Raw genomic sequence first — 21,657 nt, forward strand, 5'->3', positions numbered from 1 at the left:
TTGGTTTCTGCTTCCCTCAGAGGCTAAGAACCATCAAGGCTAGTAGCCATCAGTGCTCACTGAAATTACATCAGTTCTGTGGCTTTGTATGCTCCCACCTAATTTAGAGTAAGTTTGTGAGGGCTAATTGTTCTGTACATGATACTGATAGTGCTGAGGAACTCTCCATTGGCGATGGGTATCGTTGATGAGTATGAATCCAGTAAAGGGTTGTTTTGTAGTTGAAACTGGCCTGATTTTCTTCAGTCTTTTAAACACTGCCATCCCAGCAATCTTCAATTCCCTATTTGATATATAAATCTATCTATATTCAGTTGCAACACAGCATAAAAACTGTCTCTGTTGCTTGTAACAGGGGTTGAGAGGGGATCTGTGACAGTTGAGGCTGGCTGCCTGACAGCTGTGTGTCCTCCTCAAAGCAGCTTTCTTGTTACGGTCCGCTCCTCTGTGCTGCAGGAGCAGAAGTGTTGCTGTGGTGCTTCGTGGGCAATACGAAGGAGTTTTTGGTGTGTGATTTGTTCCCTGGGTCCAATTCACTGCATCTCTCTTTTTTGGTGATCAGAGGAATAAAGAAGTGTGTTGCTTTTTCCATATATATTCTAATCTCAAAGCATTCTTCACATCATTTTTAGATGCCCAAATCTTTAATGCAGAATAAGCTTTACAAATGGGAACTGCAAATGCAGTTTCAGCTCCATGAAATAATACCTCATTTGACACAGTATACATGTATTTATGGAGACACTTTGTTACGTGGTTCTTTGGGGTTTTTTTAATAGAATAACTGTAAAAGTCAGTTGTTATGCAACTGTCTTGCTTAGAAGTGCCAAAAAATGAATGCTTGTTGGATTGGCTTTTCTTTTTCTTGGAAAAAAATCTCTGTGCAACTTCAAAACTGAAAATGCATGAGTAAGCTGAAAATGCCTGCTTCTCCGTGCAAGAAATCTGCCTGGATTAAAGAAGTCACAATGAACACAGCCCTTTTAGTCACCATTTTTCTGCTGTTAAAGCTGCATGCCTGTAGAACAAAGAAAAAAAAACCTGCTTCTAATGTGCTCTTCCATTTCCTATTGTATCTATCCTCTCCACTTCTAGGCCTGTCAATTTTACAACAGAAAGGATGATATCTGCATCCAGCAAAACCACTGCAACAAACTTCATATTTGTCGACACTTTCTCCAAGGGGAATGTAGATTTTCTTTGTGCAAGAAGTCCCATGACCTCTTGGATGGCCATTCACTGAGAGTGTTGGAAACTGGAGGCATTGATGGGAGCATAGCTTCAAACATCCAGATTATATATGGTCACAGGCATGAGGAATTCAAGAAGGAACTGAAGAAAGGGAAAAGTAAGTTGTAAGAAACACTGGGTATAAATAGGATTCAGAGTTTGATAGAGGTTAGAAGCTGTTCTTGCCTTACCTGACAGCTAAACCCCATTGTCCTTTCTGTGCTTTCAGTACACAACTACAAACCAAGAGAAAATTTATGGAAAAAACCAGCAGTTACAAGGGGTAAAGAACAGTGTGGAGTGGGCCCCACACTGCATGTGCCACTTTCAGAAAGTAAGTATCTAGATAAGTATCAACTGCTTTCATGTGGAATCAGCTTTCCTATTTCCCCTATATACATATTTTTTTCCCTTCTGCCCTTCATCTGCTTTTAGGGATGGAGTAAGTCATGGCCGAGTCATGTGGGAGGGGGAGCTGCATTGCTATTGCATAAACTACTGCGTGCAAAATTGCTGTCGCATGGCAGCTGATCACTCCGACTAGCTGGGATTTGTAACTTACTGCTGATCTGTTGTATCAGTGGTGGAGTGCCGGTGGAAAATTATGTGTGTGATGGACATAATCTTCCACACACAAGTTGGGATGTTGCCAGCTAGCTGAGGTTCTGGTCCAGCAGTGCTCTTCATTCAATCTTCTTATGCAGGTCCTGGTAGCAATGTACCTGGGCAGAGCCAACACCAGTTGCCAACAGGAGCTGAAAGTAAAAACGAAGGTATGGATTGGTTTTAACCCTTCAGTCTTGAGGTCAGACTGGTTCTCACTGGGATTTGATTTCACACAGCCCTACAGCTCCCTGGTGTAGTCAGAGTGCAGTTTATGTGCTTACCCTACCCTGTGCTGACAGCCGTAGTACCGGCCGGCCTGCGGAGGAGTGTTGGGATTTCACAGAATTATCTCGGTTGGAAAAGACCTTGAAGATCATCCAGTCCAACCATGAACCTCACCCTGACCGTTCTCAGCTCCACCAGATCCCTCAGTGCTGGGTCAACCCGACTCTTCAACCCCTCCAGGGATGGGGACTCCACCACTGTCCTGGGCAGCCCATTCCAACGCCCAACAACCCCTTCTGCAAAGAAATACTTCCTAAGAGCCAGTCTGACCCTGCCCTGGCGCAGCTTGAGGCCATTCCCTCTTGTCCTGGCGCTTGTTCCTTGGTTCAAGCGACTCATCCCCCCTCTCTGCACCCTCCTTTCAGGGAGTTGTAGAGGGCCATGAGGTCTCCCCTCAGCCTCCTCTTCTCCACACTAAACCCCCCCAGTTCCCTCAGCCGCTCCCCATCAGACCTGTGCTCCAGACCCTGCACCAGCTCCGTTGCCCTTCTCTGGACACGCTCGAGTCATTCAATGGCCTTTTTGGAGTGAGGGGCCCAAAACTGAACCCAGTCATCGAGGTGCGGCCTCACCAGTGCCGAGTCCAGGGGTAAGATCCCTTCCCTGTCCCTGCTGGCCACGCTATTGCTGATACAAGCCAGGATACCATTGGCCTTCTTGGCCACCTGGGCACACTGTCAGGACAGAGAGGGGAGAAAAAAGCGCAGGGTAAGTGGAAGAAGAAAAAAGAAAACAAAGTGATGCAAAGGCAATCGGATCGGCCAGTCCCTGAGCAAAAGATAGCTAACCCTCCTAAAACTCCCTCTTTTCCCTTTGGTGCTGAACGTTATGTTATATGGTATGGAGTATTTCACTGGTTAGTTTGGGTCCTCTGCCCGTTTGGGTCCCCTCCCAACCTATTGTGCACCCCTCAGTCTATTCACTGGGGGGGCAGGGTGAGAAACAGAGAAGGCCTTGGTGCTGCGCAAACGTTGTTCAGCAAAAGCTGGGGCATCAGTGTGTTACCAACGTTGTTTCAGTCCAAAATCTAAAACACAGCATCGTATGAGCTGCTGTGAAGAAAATTAACTCCATCCTAGCCAGGCCCAGTATAATGAGATTTCTGATGTAGCAGAGTGATGGAAAATACACTGAAAACAAAATACAAATGTTAAGTAACACTTCCCAAACTACAGTGATTGCAGTACACAGTTCAATTGCAATCCCAATGTGATTCCCATTACAGGTCTGTATAATATGCTCACTGTCATGATGGAAGAGGAAGGAATATGTGGGTTGAAGCCAGCTCAAACCTGCTCTCTTTGAAATTCTTTGGTTAGCTGTTTAGGTTTTATACCTCTGTGTTGGCCTGAGCTCCGTATTCACTCCCCCCATGCTGGTCTGGGGAACTCAGGGAGAAACATTTATACCACCAGTTGATCCGTTCAGCTGACGTAGCCGATTATCTACAGCAAAGGCCACCCGTTGTGTTGAGACAAAGTCAGCTTCTTCGTGACAGCCGCGGTCAGTCACACCCTGTGTTACCCCCTTGTCCAGCTCCACTGAGACTTCTGCCATCGCAGGGGTTTATTGGTCAGTCACAAAGCCTGCACTCACGCTGTACAGGGGATAGTCAGATCCTGGAAGTGCTTGAGTTGGCAACTGCAGTCAGCTCCTTGTTATTTCTGGGATGAAACGCCAAACGCAATGTCTTTGTCTTAGTTGTATTTTGGTAGGGCAGATAAGGACTGATGCGTTCTTTCCTGTAGCTAAAGAAAACGATTCCTCTGCTAGAGCTTCAAAGAACAACAAAGAAGATAAGTCTGATGAGATATGTGTGTTCTACATCTGGAGGTACTGCAAACATAAAGGTATGCTTTATAAAAAGTCATGTTCTCTTCGGAGAGCAGCGCCTGCAGAGGCACTCCCCGCTCAGTGGCTCGGACTAGCGGCAGTTGTGCCTTCTCACTCATCACTTTGTTCCCAAGTCACTAATAAACACTCTCACAATTACAGACATCATCAGCAAAAAGTCAGGTGGACACACTGAAACCCTTTCTCCTCTGGGTGATCCATCTATGGCTTATTTCAGCCCTGTTGATGGGGGCAGCCTTTGGGCTTTGAGTGTTCAGTGTTACACTTTCTGTAACTATCAGATCAATTTAAGAGCTGGCCTTATGCTGTTGTCATTGACAACTGGCAACAGTATGTCATCCTTTATTCCTGCGGTATCCTATGATAATAGCCATATTCTCCCTCATTAAGTCTTTTCAAAAGTGATCCAGGGTGTTAAAATGTCTTAAGAAAATGCAGTGGTTGTACCAGCTAAGCTAAAGATCAATCTAGCCCATCTGGCAGCGGCTGATAACCGCGGTCTGGGGGGAAAAAAAAAAGTATAAACAATTGTATTCGGGGGCTGTCCCTGAGGAGTCGCTTAACCCCCAGGTTAGGCTCTTCCTTGGTTATGAGGAGGTACCATGAGGTTTTCTTTTGGTGAGCTTGTCCAGTCACTTTCTAAAGAACTGCTCCTTTTCTGAGCACCTGGTCATGGTAGGAGATCCACTTAAATTAGATCAGACTGCGTTTGCTTTTGCTTAGGATGTAGACAATAAGCTGCCCGATAACTGTTTGGTCCGAGATGTTTGTGAGTATTTAGTATTTCTGTAGCAGGTTTGTGTTCAGGTAAAGATGCGGTTCTCCCGTCAGAAGCTCCTTTTCTGAGAGGCGGATGAGTAAGTTACTTTAGGCCTTGCTCTAATACCCTTCCTTAACCATTACTTTGAAGAGAGACAGTACTTTGAAAAATAAATTCTCTCTTTTATGGATCACAGAAATGAAATTTGCGGCCAAGAGGGACGAAGTGTGGGTTTGTCTACAGCTATTCCAGTTAATTTAAGCAGAGTGCTTTCAAGACAGAGTGCTTTCAAGACAGGGTGCACTCCAGCCCTATTAACAAAATGGAGGAGGAAAGCAATGACAGTGTTGTCTCCATAACCGGGGTTAGTTTCTGTATGTTCTGTGGTCAGATACATCAGGGGTCAGGAATGGTAAAACTCCTTTTGCCTCTGTCTGTGCAGCAGCTACTCCAGCCTTGTATCACATTTCTCAGACTGCGTCTTTAGGACCAGGTTGAGGCTTAAGTTGATGAACTTTTGGACCAGTATAATGTGAATGGTGGACCCATGTGCTAGCTGTGGAGGTCATGCTCAAAGCAGCTATACCGTGACCACCAAATAGTTAAACTCAGGTAATGGTTGGAGGGTTAGCATGCTTTGCCATGCCATGTTTGGCTCAAAAATTGTAAATAAGAGGTTTGGTCTGTACTGGGATGTGGAGTGTACTTCAGCTTCCCCCCGCAGGGAGGCCTGGGGGTCAGCCTCTGCCTGCAGCATGCACACATGCAGGGGTGTTAAAACAGGTCTGAACTCAAACATGCATTCATACATGTGTTGAAAACATAGATGATTTAAATAAAAAAACAACCCCAAAATTTTCTTCTTCCTGTGTGAAGGGTATGTAGCACTGCTGTAGGTCTTACATGCAAGGCAGTTAAAAGTTGCTTCTTCCTGTTTTCTGAGAAGCAAAGCAACAGTTCTGACTGTGCCTAGCAGTTGTGTTAGGAGGGCAGTGTGCTACCTGTTCAGGGCTGAGTGGGGGGTCCCTCCTGGGGGATGTTTGGTTGGGTATTGCAGCCCTTTATGCTCCCTCATTTGTTGGGCCGGGCCTAGAAAAAACATTCGGGCTGTGGTAACTGCCCCACAAGGTCTAAGGAACTAAGGGAAAGAGAGAACCAAATGTATCAGAGCGCTTACGTGGTGCATAGGCTTGACTTTACAGCTTAGGAACATGGTGGTGTGACACACAGACACACGCTTCCGATCTGTGGCACTGCTCTCCCAGCTGCCAATGCCGTGTCTCAGCAAAGGGAAGGTTGCAGTTTCTTTGAAATACATTTGACAGTGTGAGAGCTTATGTGTTTTTCTAGATAAGACTGGAGAAACACACATCCTTATTGTTCAGACATTATTTCTATTTTCAGCACTCTGTCTTTATTGGTCATGCCAAAGCCCAGGAGATAAAGCCAGAGTGTAAAAAATGTTTGTTCCTTTTTTTTTTTTTCCTTGTCTTACTTTCTGTGTTATGATTGCAGAGCTCTTGACTCTGATCTCATTACAGATAAATGCAAATTTGTTCATTACCATTTGCCATATCGATGGCAAGTACATAATGGGATCAACTGGAATGACATTTCCATGATGGAGGAAATTGAAAAGGCCTATTGTGACCCAAAAAACATCAGGTATAGTGATGGTGGACTGCTTGCTTAGAGTCCTGTGGTTGAGCCCCTGAGGAGAAACTCTTGTTTTCTTCCTAAAGATGTCTGACTTCCATAACTTCTGATTACTGAGCTTCCCAGAATCTGGGAGGATGTACAAATAGTATTTTTTTTAAAAGAAAAGTAAAGAAAATAAAATTTTTGTCTTCTAAAAATAACACAACGATATCTTGCATTTAAAACCCTACAGGGTAAAAAGAAGCGGGTGGAATTTAGTGCTTGGAATAGTAGTATTTCAGATAATGAATCATTATTTATAATTATTAAGTTTGGCCTTTTAACAACACTTCAGAGCTGGTCCTTTTCTATGGTTATTTCTTTCCTAATACAGCTCGTATATATAATATATATAACAAATAATTATATATAATATACATAATACAATAATATCTATAATGTGCCTAGAGAAATTTTATGAAATGCCTTTGGTGTAAGCAGCCCATCTTTTTTCTTTTTTTCCTCTTTTTTTTTTTAAGACATTTTTAAAGTGTATTTTCCCTTGAACTCCTTTCTGAAAGCCCCACTGTAAGCCACCTGCATTCGCAGGGGACCCCAAGTTTGGCCTCACTAAGGTGGTAGTGTCATTACGGCCCATGCCGCTTCAGACAGCGGATGATTTTGATTTGCAGCTTGACTAGGCTGCTGGATGGTGCAAATCACAAGCAAGATTCCCAAGAGGAGGCTGCTTTCAAAATCTTTCTGCCTGAGAGTTAATTTTTCCAGCCTCCCAGGAGTAAGAGCCCAGGTGGCTCCAGTGATGAATGCTGTTTACAGAACTCACAGCTGCGACTGCATCCTCTGTAACCACAGAAATAGAACAAAGTTGATAAGCTGCAGGAGCTTGCTAGCAAACTCAGTTGTGTACTTACCAACTTTAGTTTTATACTGTGAAAAATTGTAACCATGCTTATCTATTGCAGAAATACCTCTTGTATTATATTGTATTATATTTTTTTATGCCATGTTGTACGTGTAGCCCCAGACTGTCTGTAAAGCTGGCAGTGCAACATCTGACTAGTGATTGAGATGGCATTCGGGGTCTCACAGGCCGTAGTTCGCTTCTGAAGACTGGAAACAGTTTGCAGAGCTGCCGTGCACGCTGTGGGAAAGGCTCTTATTTCAGACCTAATTAAGTTCAGGCAGTCACGTTATGTTAAAGAAAATTGCACCAGCTTAAACTGGGGACTAGAGGATAAAATACACACTGTTAACTATAATAAACCTGCATTTGTCCTTACAGCGTAGCAGATAAGAACATTGATTTCCAGAGAATGACCTGCAGTTCTTCTTCACTTCGACGTCTCTCTACACCATCATCAGTCTCAAAGCCCACGCTGACCTTCACCACGCAGTGGGTCTGGTATTGGAAGAACAACCAAGGGCAGTGGGTTGAATACGGAGAAGAGGTGAGTCCACATCTTGTGCTTTGAATCCCTTCTGAAGAAACGTGTGGAGCCTTTTCCCTGCCACTCCCCTTTTGTCAGTAAGGTCAATTAAGTAAGTACTTGTGCTTGAATTTGACAGTGTCCAGTAAGGCAGTGAAGCTACAGGTGTTCCTAACAGATGTGATAAAATGATGACAGGCTGGAGCGGGGGGAACACGCCTTATCTCCTTGCATTGAGGTTCAGTATGAACGATTGGCTGTCTTTGTGTCTGGATGGTTTGTTATAATGACTTTCTTGACAAAGACCTTGTTGGCAAATACAGGAAAGCAAAATTCCTTTTTTTTTTTTTTTTCCAGCTTGTGTTGATCAGACTGGTTTTGATGATGCATGCTGGCTTCTCTAGTCAGATTCCCTTTTGGAGCAGCCCATGGCTTCTACACAGATTTAGCATCTATACACTGTCCTTGAGATATGTTGCGTTTTAAATTATTCAGGACGTAGTCTTGCCTCTCTTCTAAGCGTTGTCCTGCTTCCCTGGACATGCAAGGATTGCTCTGCTCTCTCAGATCAAATGTTACCTTTTTCCTTGGGGGGCCAAATCCTCTTTGAGAGAGTGATCCCGTTGAAAAATGCAGGAAAAGAAATAAATAAGAAATCTCTCCTTCCCCTAAGGCAGCTGACTTTTCCCTGTCTGGTTTATGGTATAGCTGGGCAAATGGCAGAACACAAAGGTGATCCAGGGATGCGGAAGAGTACGCAGGGAACGATGATGGATATAGTGGCTCTGGCAAGAGTGGGCCTTGATTTCAGTAGGCAGCTTAAATGGAAAGCATCTCCATCAGCATACCCTCGTATTTTACGTTGTTTTGTAGAGAGGATTGTACTCGCATCATGGTTTAACTCCAGTGTTGCGGGGCAGATTTAGAATCTGCCAACTACGCCAGTTTGTCACAGGGGAGATTTTAGACTGTTTAAAGAATCACCACTAAAGGTAACAGCAAAAGTAGTTTTATTGAAGTAGGATGTTGTAAATGTGAGACTTAACAAAGTCCGATGGCAAGGTTCACTCTATTACTGCACGTAGGATGCAATAATAATAATTCAAAGTTATCAGTACAAAAATCTTAGTACGCTATAGCACAAGGTTATGCGTGAAATCGGTCACTTACCAAAGGTCTGCAGTTGGTAAGGGGTCTCTTACCCTCGAGAGATGTCCCGGCTCAAGGGGAGATCACTGCTGTGCCACCCGCTCCTTAGCAAGGAGAACTCAAAAAAAAGCTCTCACAGGCAGTCAGATTTATGGAATAAAGTGGTTGGCTCATAGTCAAATTCCATGTGATGGAAAAGGTAACGTGAGACGTGTTCACAGCTTTCTTCCTTGACAAATTAGTCTTGGAAGAACCACCAGCTATTCATGTGTTAATCACAGGATTGGTGTTCCAGTTTCCAAGCTTGTATGCATCAGTGCTCACATGTCACCCTGTTCCTCTGTGGGTTGTCAGAGAACAGGTTGGAACTAGGGAAGTTCACAGCCTGGACATGGCCTAGGCCTTTACTTCCTTTGGAGCCTGAACCAAACTACCATCTAGTTTGGTCAAGGAGTCGAGTGCATCCCTCACACCTGGCTGGCAGCTCAGCCCCACCCAGCCCTTGCTCAGTCCCCCCGCGGTGGGATGGAAGAGAATTGGAAGGGTAAAAGTGAGAAAACTTGTGGTTTCACATAAAGACAGTTTAATCAGTAAAGCAAAAGCCGCACGCACAAGCAAAGTAAAATCAGGAATTCATCCACCACTCCCTCTCGCAGGCAGGTGCTCGGCCATCCCCAGGACAGCAGGGCTCTGTCACACGTAATGGTGACTTGGGAGGACAAACGCCATCACTCCCAACATCCCCCCCTTCCTCCACCTTCCCCCAGCTTTACGTGCTGAGCACAATGTCCTGCGGTCTGGGATGTCCCTGGGGTCAGTTGGGGTCAGCTGTCCCGGCTGTGTCCCCTCCCAGCTCCTTGTGCCCCCCAGCCACTTGCTGGCGGGTGCTGTGAGGAGCAGAAAAGGCCTTGGCTCTGTGTAAGTGCTGCCCAGCGATAACCAAAACATCCCTGTGTTACCAACGCTGTTCCCAGCACAAACCCAAACTACAGTCCTGTACTAGCTACTCTGAAGAAAACTAACTCTATCCTACCCAAAACCAGCACAACTTGTTACAGAAATTTAAATGGGATGCGTGTGTCCATCATTACTAATTATGTATTTGTGTGTGTGTTAGGAGTGTTCGGTAATCGCACTTCAGGCCACGATTGTTCTAATTAGATTCCTTTTCATCCTACTCTTTGCCTCTTCTTTCCCTCCACCCAGACTAGTTATCCAGGGTTTAGCCCTGACTGTGTTTACTCATTACTCTTTTCTCTCTCTTTTTTTTTTTTCCTTCCCTCCACAAAGGGAGAAGATGATAGTATGAACTCACCATCTTCTGCTGTTATTGAGAATTTGTATCTGGCAGATCCAGATGCCATCATACCTTTCCAGGCTGGCTTGTATTATTACGAACTCAATTTTAAAGGTACTTATTTTAAAGGTTCTCATTTACAACTACGCAGTGCTTTACAAAGACTAACTTGCAAGCTCTGTCAGCTTTTAGAAGCTATAACATCTTTTACTAACACTACCAGATTTATTCATTGGAAGGGGAAGTGATGGCCCAGAGGAAACTCCTTACAAAAGTAACCTTTCCCCTTATTCCTTGACACTATTCAGACTCACATTAGACCAGAAATAAAAAGATTCGTAGTCTTTGCATAAAGTCATAGTAAACCTCAAGTAAAGTGAGTTGACGCTGTAGATTGTAAAAATGAAAAATTGAGCATCTTTCTGTGCTGCTGGAGCAACAAAGAGCATGAATGATTTAAGGGAGCAAGCAAGATAGGCACAGGTTAACTAACAGAGTTACAGGAAGGGGAAGCAGCTTACATAGACTTTGTGCAACTATTCTTCAGCAGATAGAATTGACAGTGAATATGCACTTGTCATTAATTAATGACCCCATCTTGTAGACATATTCATGACTTTTTCCTTCTCTTTTCTCCTTAAGAGATGATCCAGACGAACACCTCTTCTAAAACTCGAAGACAGGTCTGCAGGCGGCCAAAGTTTGTGTCTTCTGAAGATGTGCAGAAGATAAAGAGAGGGTAAATGATGCCCTAAGTTGTTGGGTTTTCATATTTTAGAAGCAATTACAAGGCAAAACAGCTGCCAGTGCTGGCAGTAATTGTGCAAAGAACACAACTGTTTTTAGAAAACATCCATCTGACTGAACAAAAACTGTATTGCAAACTGCCGGCTTGGTGCATCACCTGGTTTCTGGGGTGTATGTTACTCCAGGTACTACATCCACAGGACTGGTGTGTCTTAAAAAAGCAAGTGAAAGAGGAGTGTGACAATTAAATGGCAGCATGCAAAGCCCAGCTCCTAGGCTGAGGTTGTTTCCCAGTTTCTTTGTGGTTTATTTTCTTTATTTTTAAATGTAGGAATTGGCAGAGGGGATGCTGTCACTTTGAATATTCAGAGCAGTACTAGAATTACTAACATCTTATTTTCTGTCTGTTTGCAAACAGCCACAGGGATTCTTCCATTCCAAATCAAGTCTGTCCCACCCACTGGGATCAATCTGCACTGCCTGACTTGGGATACAAGGTATCTTTTTCATTTTTTTTTTACCTCTTGTAATTCTGATGGAAAGGCACGATTCAAAAGAGGAGGATGCTTAAGTGAAGCAATTGTAACTGGGTTGATGCTAAAAAGGGACAGGAGTGATATCTTGGGTGGGTGTGCTAAAGATCATGGGGATCTCCTAAGAGCTCCTGAAGAAGGTGCCAAATTCCCATGAAGTTCATCTGCATTTCAGGCAACTGTACGTGCAAAACCCCAATTCACCAAATTCAAGACAAAAAGATTCACTGTTAAAAATGAAGAAACGGCTTACTTCGGTGACTTAGCAGACCAGTGAAGCAAGGGACTTCTATGAAGTATGTATTTCTTCACTAGAAGCTGGGCTGAGACCAAACCTTTTCTGTGTAGACCGTTAAAAAGCCATCCTATAATAATACCATTGTGGCTGATAAAGTTTGAATTGGAGATCTAGGAAAGGAAATCTCTATATGCTCTTGCAAGTCACCCAGTAGTCGCATACACCACAGATCTGAGCACAGACCGTGGCCTCAAGGAATGGCAGAAATAAAGAGTTAAAGCCAATAATATCAAAAAACCATTTGCAGTGATCTCTTCAATGAAACAAACCAAATCCCTGTCAGCCCAAAGTCTATGTTCTTATTTGGTCTACCGAGACCAAAAATGTGCAGGTGTTTTTTAAATTATTAGATCTGATGGTATTAAGAAGCAGTCCTTCTGGAAGAGCAACACAAGAAGTGGAAGTACCACAGTGTACTAGAAAAAAGGCTTTTTGGTGTTACAGTTGTCCTTTTTTATAGTGGATTTGACCCTGATTAAGGAATGGCACATAATGTGGAGCATAAGAGGTTTTCCTTGTTGACTGTGTCACTGAATCTTGTGTTGTACTGGCACAGATATCTTGATGGCCAGGGACAGAACAGAAGTAATATCCTATTTCCAGACTGGGAATTCTTTCTGGCTAGTTTCAGTTGACAGAGAGCTCCATCGCTATTCTCACGCTTTGTATTTTATTTTCCCCAGTGTAGCTACATTGGTAGTGGCATGAGGACCAGAAATATCATGTGTCTGAGCTTCTGTGGGCTGGTTTCTGTCATTCTGCTCTGTGCTGAATGTTTCATTTTACCCTGACTACCCTCTTGTGTTGGATTATGCCTTACTCAGTGTAACACCAGTATCTGGCCATGTGTGTATATAGCAAATTCATCTAAATACAGTTCTGATGAAAAATCAGCGGGTAAAATTTAAGCCATGAGCTCACTTCAAATAGCTGTTTTTCACAATCAGCAGAAAACCTCAAATTTTTCAAGATTGTCTAAGTGTCAGGTGTCTGGCACCTGCTGAACGAACTAATACTGGGTTTGTGTGGGAGCCTGGCAGCCAGATCTTTTGAAGATTTGGGCATATAATATTTTGAGCTCTGTCAAAATAATAAAGGATATAGCTAATCAGCCTTCCCTTGGCTTAGCAGCAGCTTAGCTGATTAACACAAGCTTAAATTTTTCAAAAGAATGCCAGGAAGACAGGTCGCTCAGTTCTTTTTAGGTCTCTGGGTTGTTTGTACCTAACTGCTTCCCTTATTTATTCTGAAAACTTCAGTCTGAATTTTAGTTGCGTCCATTTGTTGGGATGTTTCTGGAGTCACTGAGGCGAGTGTGTGAGAGGCTTTGGAATGTGATGTGCAGATCCATGGTACTGCTGGTGGTATTCATGGGGATGTGTGAAATAGAAGGATCATCTTGTTCCCCAGAGCTCAGTTGGCTTGTTGAGTTGGCACTGAAGAAAAACATCTCTTAACTTGTAAACTTTCGTAGGAAAGGAGATGTTAATTCAGTTTCTAAAAAGTGACAAAGCCCACGGTACCTGTTGGTGCTAAAAGTGCAAGCCTGGGCTAGATTAAATATTCCTGTGGGACCCTAAGCTTGTTTTTTTGCAGTAGGTAATATTGGGCCTGGCTGGGATTCTGCATACATGTGGTGACCATCGTAAGATCTGACAGTTACGACTTGATGAATTCCCTTCTCTTCAGACATTGACAAATAACCCTGGCAAAATTTGCTGCGCTGGAAGTGATCCATTTTAAAAAGGAACGCCTATATGGGATAGGGAGAAAGTCATCTTCGCTTAAAAAGAGCAGCTCTGCTTTGGTAACATTGCTTATGTTTTGAGTGTTGCAGTGCCTAAATCTGTAAGTCATTTAGAATCATAGTTTTATAGAAAATAGAGTGTATGAAACGCACGATGGAACTTGGTAACACCAGTTGGAAAGCTGGTGTGAATTTCTTCTTTGTTTAACAAAGTGGAATTAATAGTTGGTAAACCTTTTAAAGGCAAAAAAAAAAAAAGAGTTGATATTGTCTTGGAACTTCATGCTGTGTTTTAAATTGTATCTTTAATGTACACCTGATGAATGTGTGCAACGAATGGGTGGTTTTATGTCAGAGGATTAGTCTTTGTGTTGGCTGCTGTGCTGCCAAAGGTTGCTGTGCTGTAAGGAACAGGAGCTGAGGCAATGTGAAGAGTCTATCCGCGTGCTTTATAGACACTAATTCTGCTTGGGTCACTCGATATCGCAGATATCGTACACAGTGAATTAACGTACACAGATAGTGTACAGTCATACACTGATAGAAATGACAGTCACGGAGTCACAGAATCACAGAATCGCAGAATCATCTTGGTCGGGAAAGCCCTTGAAGATCCTCCAGTCCAACCATTAACCTCACCCTGACCGTTCTCAACTCCACCAGATCCCTCAGCGCTGGGTCAACCCGACTCTTCAACCCCTCCAGGGATGGGGACTCCCCCCCTGCCCTGGGCAGCCCATTCCAACGCCCAACAACCCCTTCTGCAAAGAAATACTTCCTAAGAGCCAGTCTGACCCTGCCCTGGCGCAGCTTGAGGCCATTCCCTCTTGTCCTGGCGCTTGTTCCTTGGTTCAAGCGACTCATCCCCCCCTCTCTGCACCCTCCTTTCAGGGAGTTGTAGAGGGCCATGAGGTCTCCCCTCAGCCTCCTCTTCTCCAGACTAAACCCCCCCAGTTCCCTCAGCCGCTCCCCATCACACCTGTGCTCCAGACCCTGCACCAGCTCCGTTGCCCTTCTCTGGACACGCTCGAGTCATTCAATGGCCTTTTTGGAGTGAGGGGCCCAAAACTGAAACCAGTCATCAAGGGGCGGCCTCACCAGTGCTGAGCACAGGGGTAAGATCCCTTCCCTGTCCCTGCTGGCCATGCTATTGCTGACACAAGCCAGGATACCATTGGCCTTCTTGGCCACCTGGGCACACTGCTGGCTCATGTTCAGCCAGCTGTCAATCAACACCCCCAGGTCCCTCTCTGACTGGCAGCTCTCCAGCCACTCCTCCCCAAGCCTGTAGCACTACTGGGGGTTGTTGTGGCCCAAGGGCAGCACCCGGCATTTGGCCTTCTTGAAACTCACCCAGTTGGCCTCAGCCCATTGCTCCAGCCTGTCCAGATCTCTCAGGGCAGTGATTCTTTCTCTGCCTCAGCCTCCACTCCTTGACAGTGCTTCAGCCAATGCTTGTGCTCTCTAGGATTTTCCATTTTAGGTCTGAAGATGAAATGGGATAAAGAAGTTATGTCATTATGAAGTATCAACCTGCAGTAGCAACGTGGCGTTCCCTTTTATTAGCAGGAGAAGCATCCTTGGGGAAATAAGGACAATCCCACAAAATTTTCATGCAAAAGAGAACTGGCTTTGTTGCTTGGAGGCCATCATATGATAAAATAATTATGATAAAATGATAAAATAACCTTTCTTACAGGATTAGGCCTTGTACCATGTGGCTGACCCTCCGTTTTACCCAGGAAGGTTAGAGTTCCTCAGTAAAATGATGCAACATAGTGAAAGCATGTTTTTAGTCTAAATAAGAATTGTTTATGTACAAATAAATTATATAGTACTGAAATACAGTGCCATAACTTCCAACTCATAGCTGATCGTGAACAACTTGAGCTGTGGTGTCACAGAGCGTGCAGATAATAAATACTCCTCCGTCCAAAATGTTTTATGTGTTGTAAAGAAGCTTTGGAAAAAAACCTCTTGTATTAAGACACGGGAAATTTCATTAAACTTTGTAAAAGCTGTTTAATAAATTCAAAGAAATAATTCTTCCATGTGCAGGTGTCTATTCTTAATCCTTAGAAGACTTTCCTATGATAGGCTTTCCTATGATTGTTGTCAGTAAGTACTAAATGCACAAGCTGGACATGGTGTCCAGAAAAACCCTTCTTTCTTTATATGCAGCAGTGAAATATAAGTCCTATTTTATCTCCTCTCTAAACTCAGCCTTCTGAAATGTGGAGCTTTTGCCTGATGGGTTAAGATGTTGATACTATATTCCCTCCTAGGATGATTGCAGCTTTCCTGCTTAAAACATAACTGGTACGTGGGATGTTGGGCATTTCACTTCAAGGCATCTTGAGTTCCCATTTGGCTTAGGCAGCGGTAAAGTGGAAAGTATTTCCCAGTGACATCAGTCTGTCAGCATTATGCATTTTCAGTCAAGTTTATGGAAGAGAAGTGTTTATTCTAGAAGCTTAAAGGCACAGGTGACTTTGGATAAAAAAATGGAAATTTTACCCATGACGTAAGCAAGCACAAGAGCCTGGATCATGTTTTAATTATGTTTTGCACTCATGTTTCTTTGGGAAAAATGTGCATTTCTTGATGGATTTTTAAACATGAAAAGTATGGATAAATAGACTTTGTTTCCTTTAGGAAAGGAGGATACGTGTTTGCTTAAGCAGGTAGTTAGTGTAACTTTCCTATTAGAATCGTAACTGTTCTCTTATGTTTAGAAATGTACCTTTTTTTTTTTTTTTTTGTAAGTCTATATTTAAGTGCGACTTTCCAAGCTTTAACTTTGAGAAGTTAAGGAGCCGTGACACTGGCAGGTTCTGTGTATTTTGTTTGTTTCATCTTTTAATTGCTGAAGCTCCCTTAAATGTCTGGTTACAAATGATACTGTTATCTAACATCATTTGTTCTTAATCAGCTTATATATAAAACTAATATTATCTGGAATGATCAGTCAAGCTTTCTTTTTGAAATTTCTGTTTCATTGAGATTTAAAGTTACAAGTATCAACTCCTACTTGGAGATAATAAATGTTTAATTGATCCTTTTGCTTTCAGCATCCTTCCTGAAGAGAGGTGAGGTGGCCTTGCAAAGCAGGAGTGACCTGTTGATTTACATATTAAGTATCTGTCCTAATTATTCACATAGTCACAATCTAAAGTATTAAATTAACCTTCATAAGTATAGTTTGGGGACCCTTCCAAAAGTGTATCTGCTGTAATTAGGCTTCTGCATGTTACGAGCTAACTGAAGCCTCATGTTGTCTTTTGCTTTGGTTTGTATTTTATAGGCAGTGGAGCTCATTAATGTGACCTCTGAATACAACAAAATAAAGCAGCTGTTTCAAGAGACTATGAAAAGCTACAAGGTCCTTAAAATACAGAGGATTCAGAATCCATCCCTCTGGAAAGTGTTTCAGTGGTCAGTATTTGCTTCCTCATCCTTATGGGGAGGGAGTCTCCCAGAGCTGGTGTCCTGTATCCACTTCCCAGGAAAAAAAAGACTGTTACCACCTCTGCTTTAACATGACTGGTACTTCCTCCTTAAGAGCAGTTTCAGGAGTAAAATTTTAAGTGTCTGAGGCCTTCCAGAGAATGCCAGGCTCCTCGGGGGAGGTTCCCTTTGCACGGTTGCTTGGAAGATGCAGGGAGGGGTGCTGACAGAAAGATAGGAATGACACAAAACTGCTGTGGAATAGTGTATTGTCTCGGGTTGAACAGTAACTGCTGCTGCACACATCTGTCTCTGTTACTGATGTTTATCCATTAGAGTATATAAAATACTTGCTAAAAAAGAAGCGTGCAAGGGTAAAGGGTGCTTGGTCTTTGTTTTTTTTCCAGTCAGATTTATTTAAGGCTCTCTCAAAGAGTTTGAATACCCTTGCTGAATGAAGTCAGTGTTCACTGAGAAAGAATCGTTGTGCTTTAACTTAATGACCTCTGAGTTCCAGAGCTCCTTTCTGGTTTTCAGCGCCTGCATCAGTGATGCTGAGCTCCAGGTACTTCTGCCAAGCTAGATACCAACAGATTTGAGCTGGGGCTAGTGCCAATAAATGACCACGTTCAAGCTAATTTGATAGCAGACTAAGCTGTTGCATAGTACGGTTGTCCAGTTTAAAACAAAAGCACAGATACTTAATAGAAATACTCAAGGACTGTATGGAATGGGAATGGAGAAGAAAAACACTGCTCAAATAAGCACTTTCACCTGCAAACCTGAATCCAGGAAGTTCCCAGCTAATAATTTCATAAAAACTTTTCATCTAGCAAATCTCAAGACACTTCAAAACTTGTAATAGTGCATAATTTTTTCTTTTTATCCTCCTCCAATGAGATAATTCAGCAAAGTTTAACATCGCCAAGTTCTCAATGAACAAATTTCAGTCTGTTGCTCTTCACTTTTTGCGCAGTTTACAAGTTGGAAGGATCCTCCCCTCTCCCTGGCTTTTACTTTGTAGCTGAAGAATATTACTGCCTTGTCCCCTTCAACAGCTTCTGAAAACCCGTGGGATGGCTGGGCGCTGTGAAATAGCGATGGGAGATACTAGTTGAGCCTTCTGTTGCGATTCCTTTTTTGATACTGGTCGTGGCTTGGTCTGACTCTGGCCTAAATCAGTAGGGTCTTTGGTGGTGAAGGCAGGCTGGGTTTTTGATCTCAAAAGGGACAGGAGCTCAGGGCTTGTGGCACTCTGAGGTCACTGGGGGACCAGACATTAAAGCACAACTAGTAGGACCCTACACAGGAGCAAAAGGTTGGTACAGGGGGGACTGTACTAGTGCCAACGCCTACTTAACCTCACTGAAGAAAGGCAGAATTGCCTAGGATTGCTGGGCAGTGGTATCAGTAAATACACCAATTATAGTTATGTAATATAATCTTGGAATTGTTCATCATACTGCTAGTCTGTCTCATTTTCCCAGCCAAGAGGAGAAAGCAGACTGGGAATCTCATCCAGCTGATATTTACATGTATACTATATACTTTTTTTTAAAAAAACCCCCACCTTTCTTCCTTTTTTTCCATGGCTCACACTCTCCTCCCCTGCATTTTTCTGTTAGGCAAAAGGAGCAGATGAAAAGGGAGAACGGAGGGAAGGATGTAAATGAAAAGCTTCTCTTCCACGGAACCAAGACGTGCTTCGTGGAAGCCATCTGCATTCACAACTTCGACTGGAGAATTTGTGGAAGCAATGGAACTAACTATGGAAAGGGTACGTAGGAAGTGACTGTTAGACGCCTACTTAGACTCCCCTGATACTACAGCAATCAAAGGTTTGAGGTTTTTAACTATAGAGGGTGAAAAAAAGAGGTAGGAATTGGTTTTATGATCTTCCTTCCCTCTGGAAAGGACAAGGATTTGCTTTGTGCGAGGGTAAGTCTCTTCACAAGGCGTTAAGAGAATTAAGGTAGAGATTTGAAGAGCCTTTATTGCTGTAGGTGGGATCTTCTGAAGGCTCAAGGTCAATGTTTGAACTTGCCAGAGAAATGGCCACTAGTCTTCATGGCAGAGAGCAAGAAGGGCGGGCATTCCCTCAGTAGGATCGTGGAAGGCCCTCGTGTTTTCCTGTCTAACACACATCGTAACACGCATACCTGTAGTGGTTTTATACGTTTTATTTTTTTAAAAATTATTCCTAAAATAGCAACTTCTGAATGGAAATTCTGTGGTGAAATCTTTTCTCTTGTAAAAATTACCGTGGTATTATGTAAACTAAGAAGAGAGCTGAAAGGTGGGTCAAATACTGAAAAACTCAGTTTTCCCTGTCACTTTATACCTATTCCTTACAACCGTGTTTTCATACCATTTTCTAGGAAGTTACTTTGCCAGAGATGCTTCCTATTCCCATAGATACTGTCAGCCTGCGGTGAAAACAAACGTCATGTTCGTGGCTCGTGTGTTGGTTGGAGAATATGTTAAAGGCTGCACAACCTACGTTCGCCCCCCAGCAAAGTCTACTGATGGGCTCCGGTTTTATGACAGCTGTGTGGACAACGAGCTAAATCCCTCCATTTTTGTTGTCTTTGAAAAATACCAGATTTACCCAGAGTATATAATACAGTATAAAGAGGAAGATGAAAAATGTATTTTATCATAGAGGGATGGGAGCTGTCTGTATCCCTCATCTTATTTTCCGTATTGCAGGTATTCTCATATTGGGTGACTTTGTTCTTTTTACACAATCCTTTGGAAAGTTAATCCAACTAATTCCTGTATTGAGGAGGGCTGGCAAAGCAGATGTTATACTTGTTGAGACTAATTGCCTTGTCTTCTCCTCTTCCTCTCTTAAATGAAGCATAGACATTTGGATAACTGTAGCAGAAAAATCAGAATCACAGGATGGGAAATCAAATGTTATGACTTCTGTGGGCAAATAATTGTAATTGTGTTTTCTTAGAAATACAGTAGAGAGGATTTCTCTTTGCAAACAGCTCAGTTAAGAGAAAAATTAATAGTACAGTAGTTTGTAAGCAAACTTTCAGGTTTTTGGTAGTCAGAGATTCTTGTCAGTGCAGAATATGGCTGTTCTTGATCCTCTCATCTATCACAATTCTAAATGAATCAGTGTATGTGAGAATGACGTAGTTTTCAAAGTGTTGCCTGTTAATGCTGATACTAGTTTCAAGTTGAAAGTGGTTGAACAAAAAAAAATGAAAAGCTCATTTTAAATCAGTGGTGTAAGTTCTCAAGTGGAGAAGTTTTATCTGTACAATGGCAGGTACCATTTGGATCAGATTCTGTTGCAGATCTGCAGTAACTTGCTGTGTGACCTATACGAAAATAGAGCTCAAGCGAAACCGTGAAAGTCACAACCTATGAATAAGCAGGTAGTAAAATTTGGTGGTTTGGCTGCAAATAATGGTCGTAAGTATAGAAAGCCTGTGTCACAAGCGAGAAGTGTATTTCCTCAATGTGAACATTTGCTTGGCAAATCCTATAGGACAGGAGAAACATCTTAAAAAGCATTGCTATTTTCTGTCCTATTTCTATACGTTAATTTTCGTTTTTTCCAGAAATATGACGTGACTGGAAGAGACCAGTTCTGTTCTCTTGAGGCCAGTGGTAGAACTGCTGTCCTCAGACATTTCGTAAATGCGTTTCGTTGCCCACTTGGGCGACTTGCTGACAACTCCCAGGTGTAGCTCCTCTTCGTGTTGGAGGTTGCTGTGGGTGGCCCTGGATGCTGCTTCCCTGGGTCTGGTTTTTGTCAGTGATGTACAACCCTACCAACGGTGGATAAGCCCTTTTTTAGTAAGTTACGTGCTTTTTATCGTCCCAGAAAGAAAATATAAAAACTCTGTGAGAGTTTCAAATGAATTTTAATACGGAGTTTGTAAGTTAATGGAGCTCAGAACCCTCTGTACAAAGATGTCTATTCAGAGGGAAACTGTTGCTGAGGACGGGGGAGCGGTAATTTTTACTTTCAGATAAGCTTTACAGTAACACAAACGGCCTCCTAGTTATTTGTATCTTCAATACTAATCTATCAACCGCATGTACTACTCAGAGTTTGCAAGTTACCAAGAGGACAGGGAAAATATATCAAACTAGGACATCTTACTGAAATCACTGTCTTAGAATTAAATGAAAGTATGTGTCAGTAATGCATTAAAAGGGGAAGATTTTACCACTTTCTAAGATCTCTCCCGTTTTTGTTTGCCTGTAGAGTTTCCAAATCACTGAGTTTTGCCGTATTTACAAATAAAAACGTTTTCACTCATTTTTTGCTTGCTAGTGTGCAGTTTGTACGTAAACTTACGGCACAACTCACCAGACCTGGTGAACCAGCCTCTTAATACACATGACTCAGCGTCTTCATCCGTGTCCCTAAAGCGGGGAGCTGCACGGGTGTAGGTTTGCATTTTAGCACGTTTTAGAGTGTGAAGGCTAGAATACAGTCTGATTTGTGGAGAATATTAAATGAGCTTCCTAATAAGATACACTTAATTATTAAGCACTGTGGTAGTTTGGATGGATTCCATGGATTCCAACAGTCGCTCTGATTGTCAAAGCCCTAAAAAAAGGGGAAAGAATAAGAAATAGTAGCAGAACT

General features: G+C 42.9%; 1 protein-coding gene across 7 annotated transcripts in view; it reads left to right on the plus strand.

Annotated features, from left to right (window-relative positions):
• The window catches only part of LOC141944846 (protein mono-ADP-ribosyltransferase PARP12-like), a 31,026-nt gene extending 9,702 nt beyond the window's left edge, over positions 1 to 21,324 (plus strand). The window contains exons 3-14 of one of the 7 annotated variants that reach the window (XM_074872088.1): positions 1,096 to 1,348; positions 1,460 to 1,574; positions 1,933 to 2,003; positions 3,870 to 3,971; positions 6,277 to 6,400; positions 7,677 to 7,842; positions 10,261 to 10,381; positions 10,910 to 11,006; positions 11,433 to 11,511; positions 16,897 to 17,027; positions 18,665 to 18,816; positions 19,418 to 21,324. In XM_074872088.1, the coding sequence (XP_074728189.1) occupies positions 1,096 to 1,348; positions 1,460 to 1,574; positions 1,933 to 2,003; positions 3,870 to 3,971; positions 6,277 to 6,400; positions 7,677 to 7,842; positions 10,261 to 10,381; positions 10,910 to 11,006; positions 11,433 to 11,511; positions 16,897 to 17,027; positions 18,665 to 18,816; positions 19,418 to 19,701 (1,695 nt within the window). In that variant the 3' untranslated portion in view covers positions 19,702 to 21,324. Of the gene's footprint in view, positions 1 to 1,095; positions 1,349 to 1,459; positions 1,575 to 1,932; positions 2,004 to 3,869; positions 3,972 to 6,276; positions 6,401 to 7,676; positions 7,843 to 10,260; positions 10,382 to 10,909; positions 11,007 to 11,432; positions 11,512 to 11,722; positions 11,844 to 13,441; positions 13,875 to 16,896; positions 17,028 to 18,664; positions 18,817 to 19,417 lie in introns of those variants that run through there. The other 6 variants (XM_074872089.1, XM_074872092.1, XM_074872091.1 and 3 more) reach the window with 6 other exon arrangements.
• The last annotated feature ends 333 nt before the right edge of the window (positions 21,325 to 21,657 follow it).

This window comes from Strix uralensis, chromosome 5, assembly GCF_047716275.1.
Source record: "Strix uralensis isolate ZFMK-TIS-50842 chromosome 5, bStrUra1, whole genome shotgun sequence".
NCBI classification, from domain to species: domain Eukaryota; kingdom Metazoa; phylum Chordata; class Aves; order Strigiformes; family Strigidae; genus Strix; species Strix uralensis.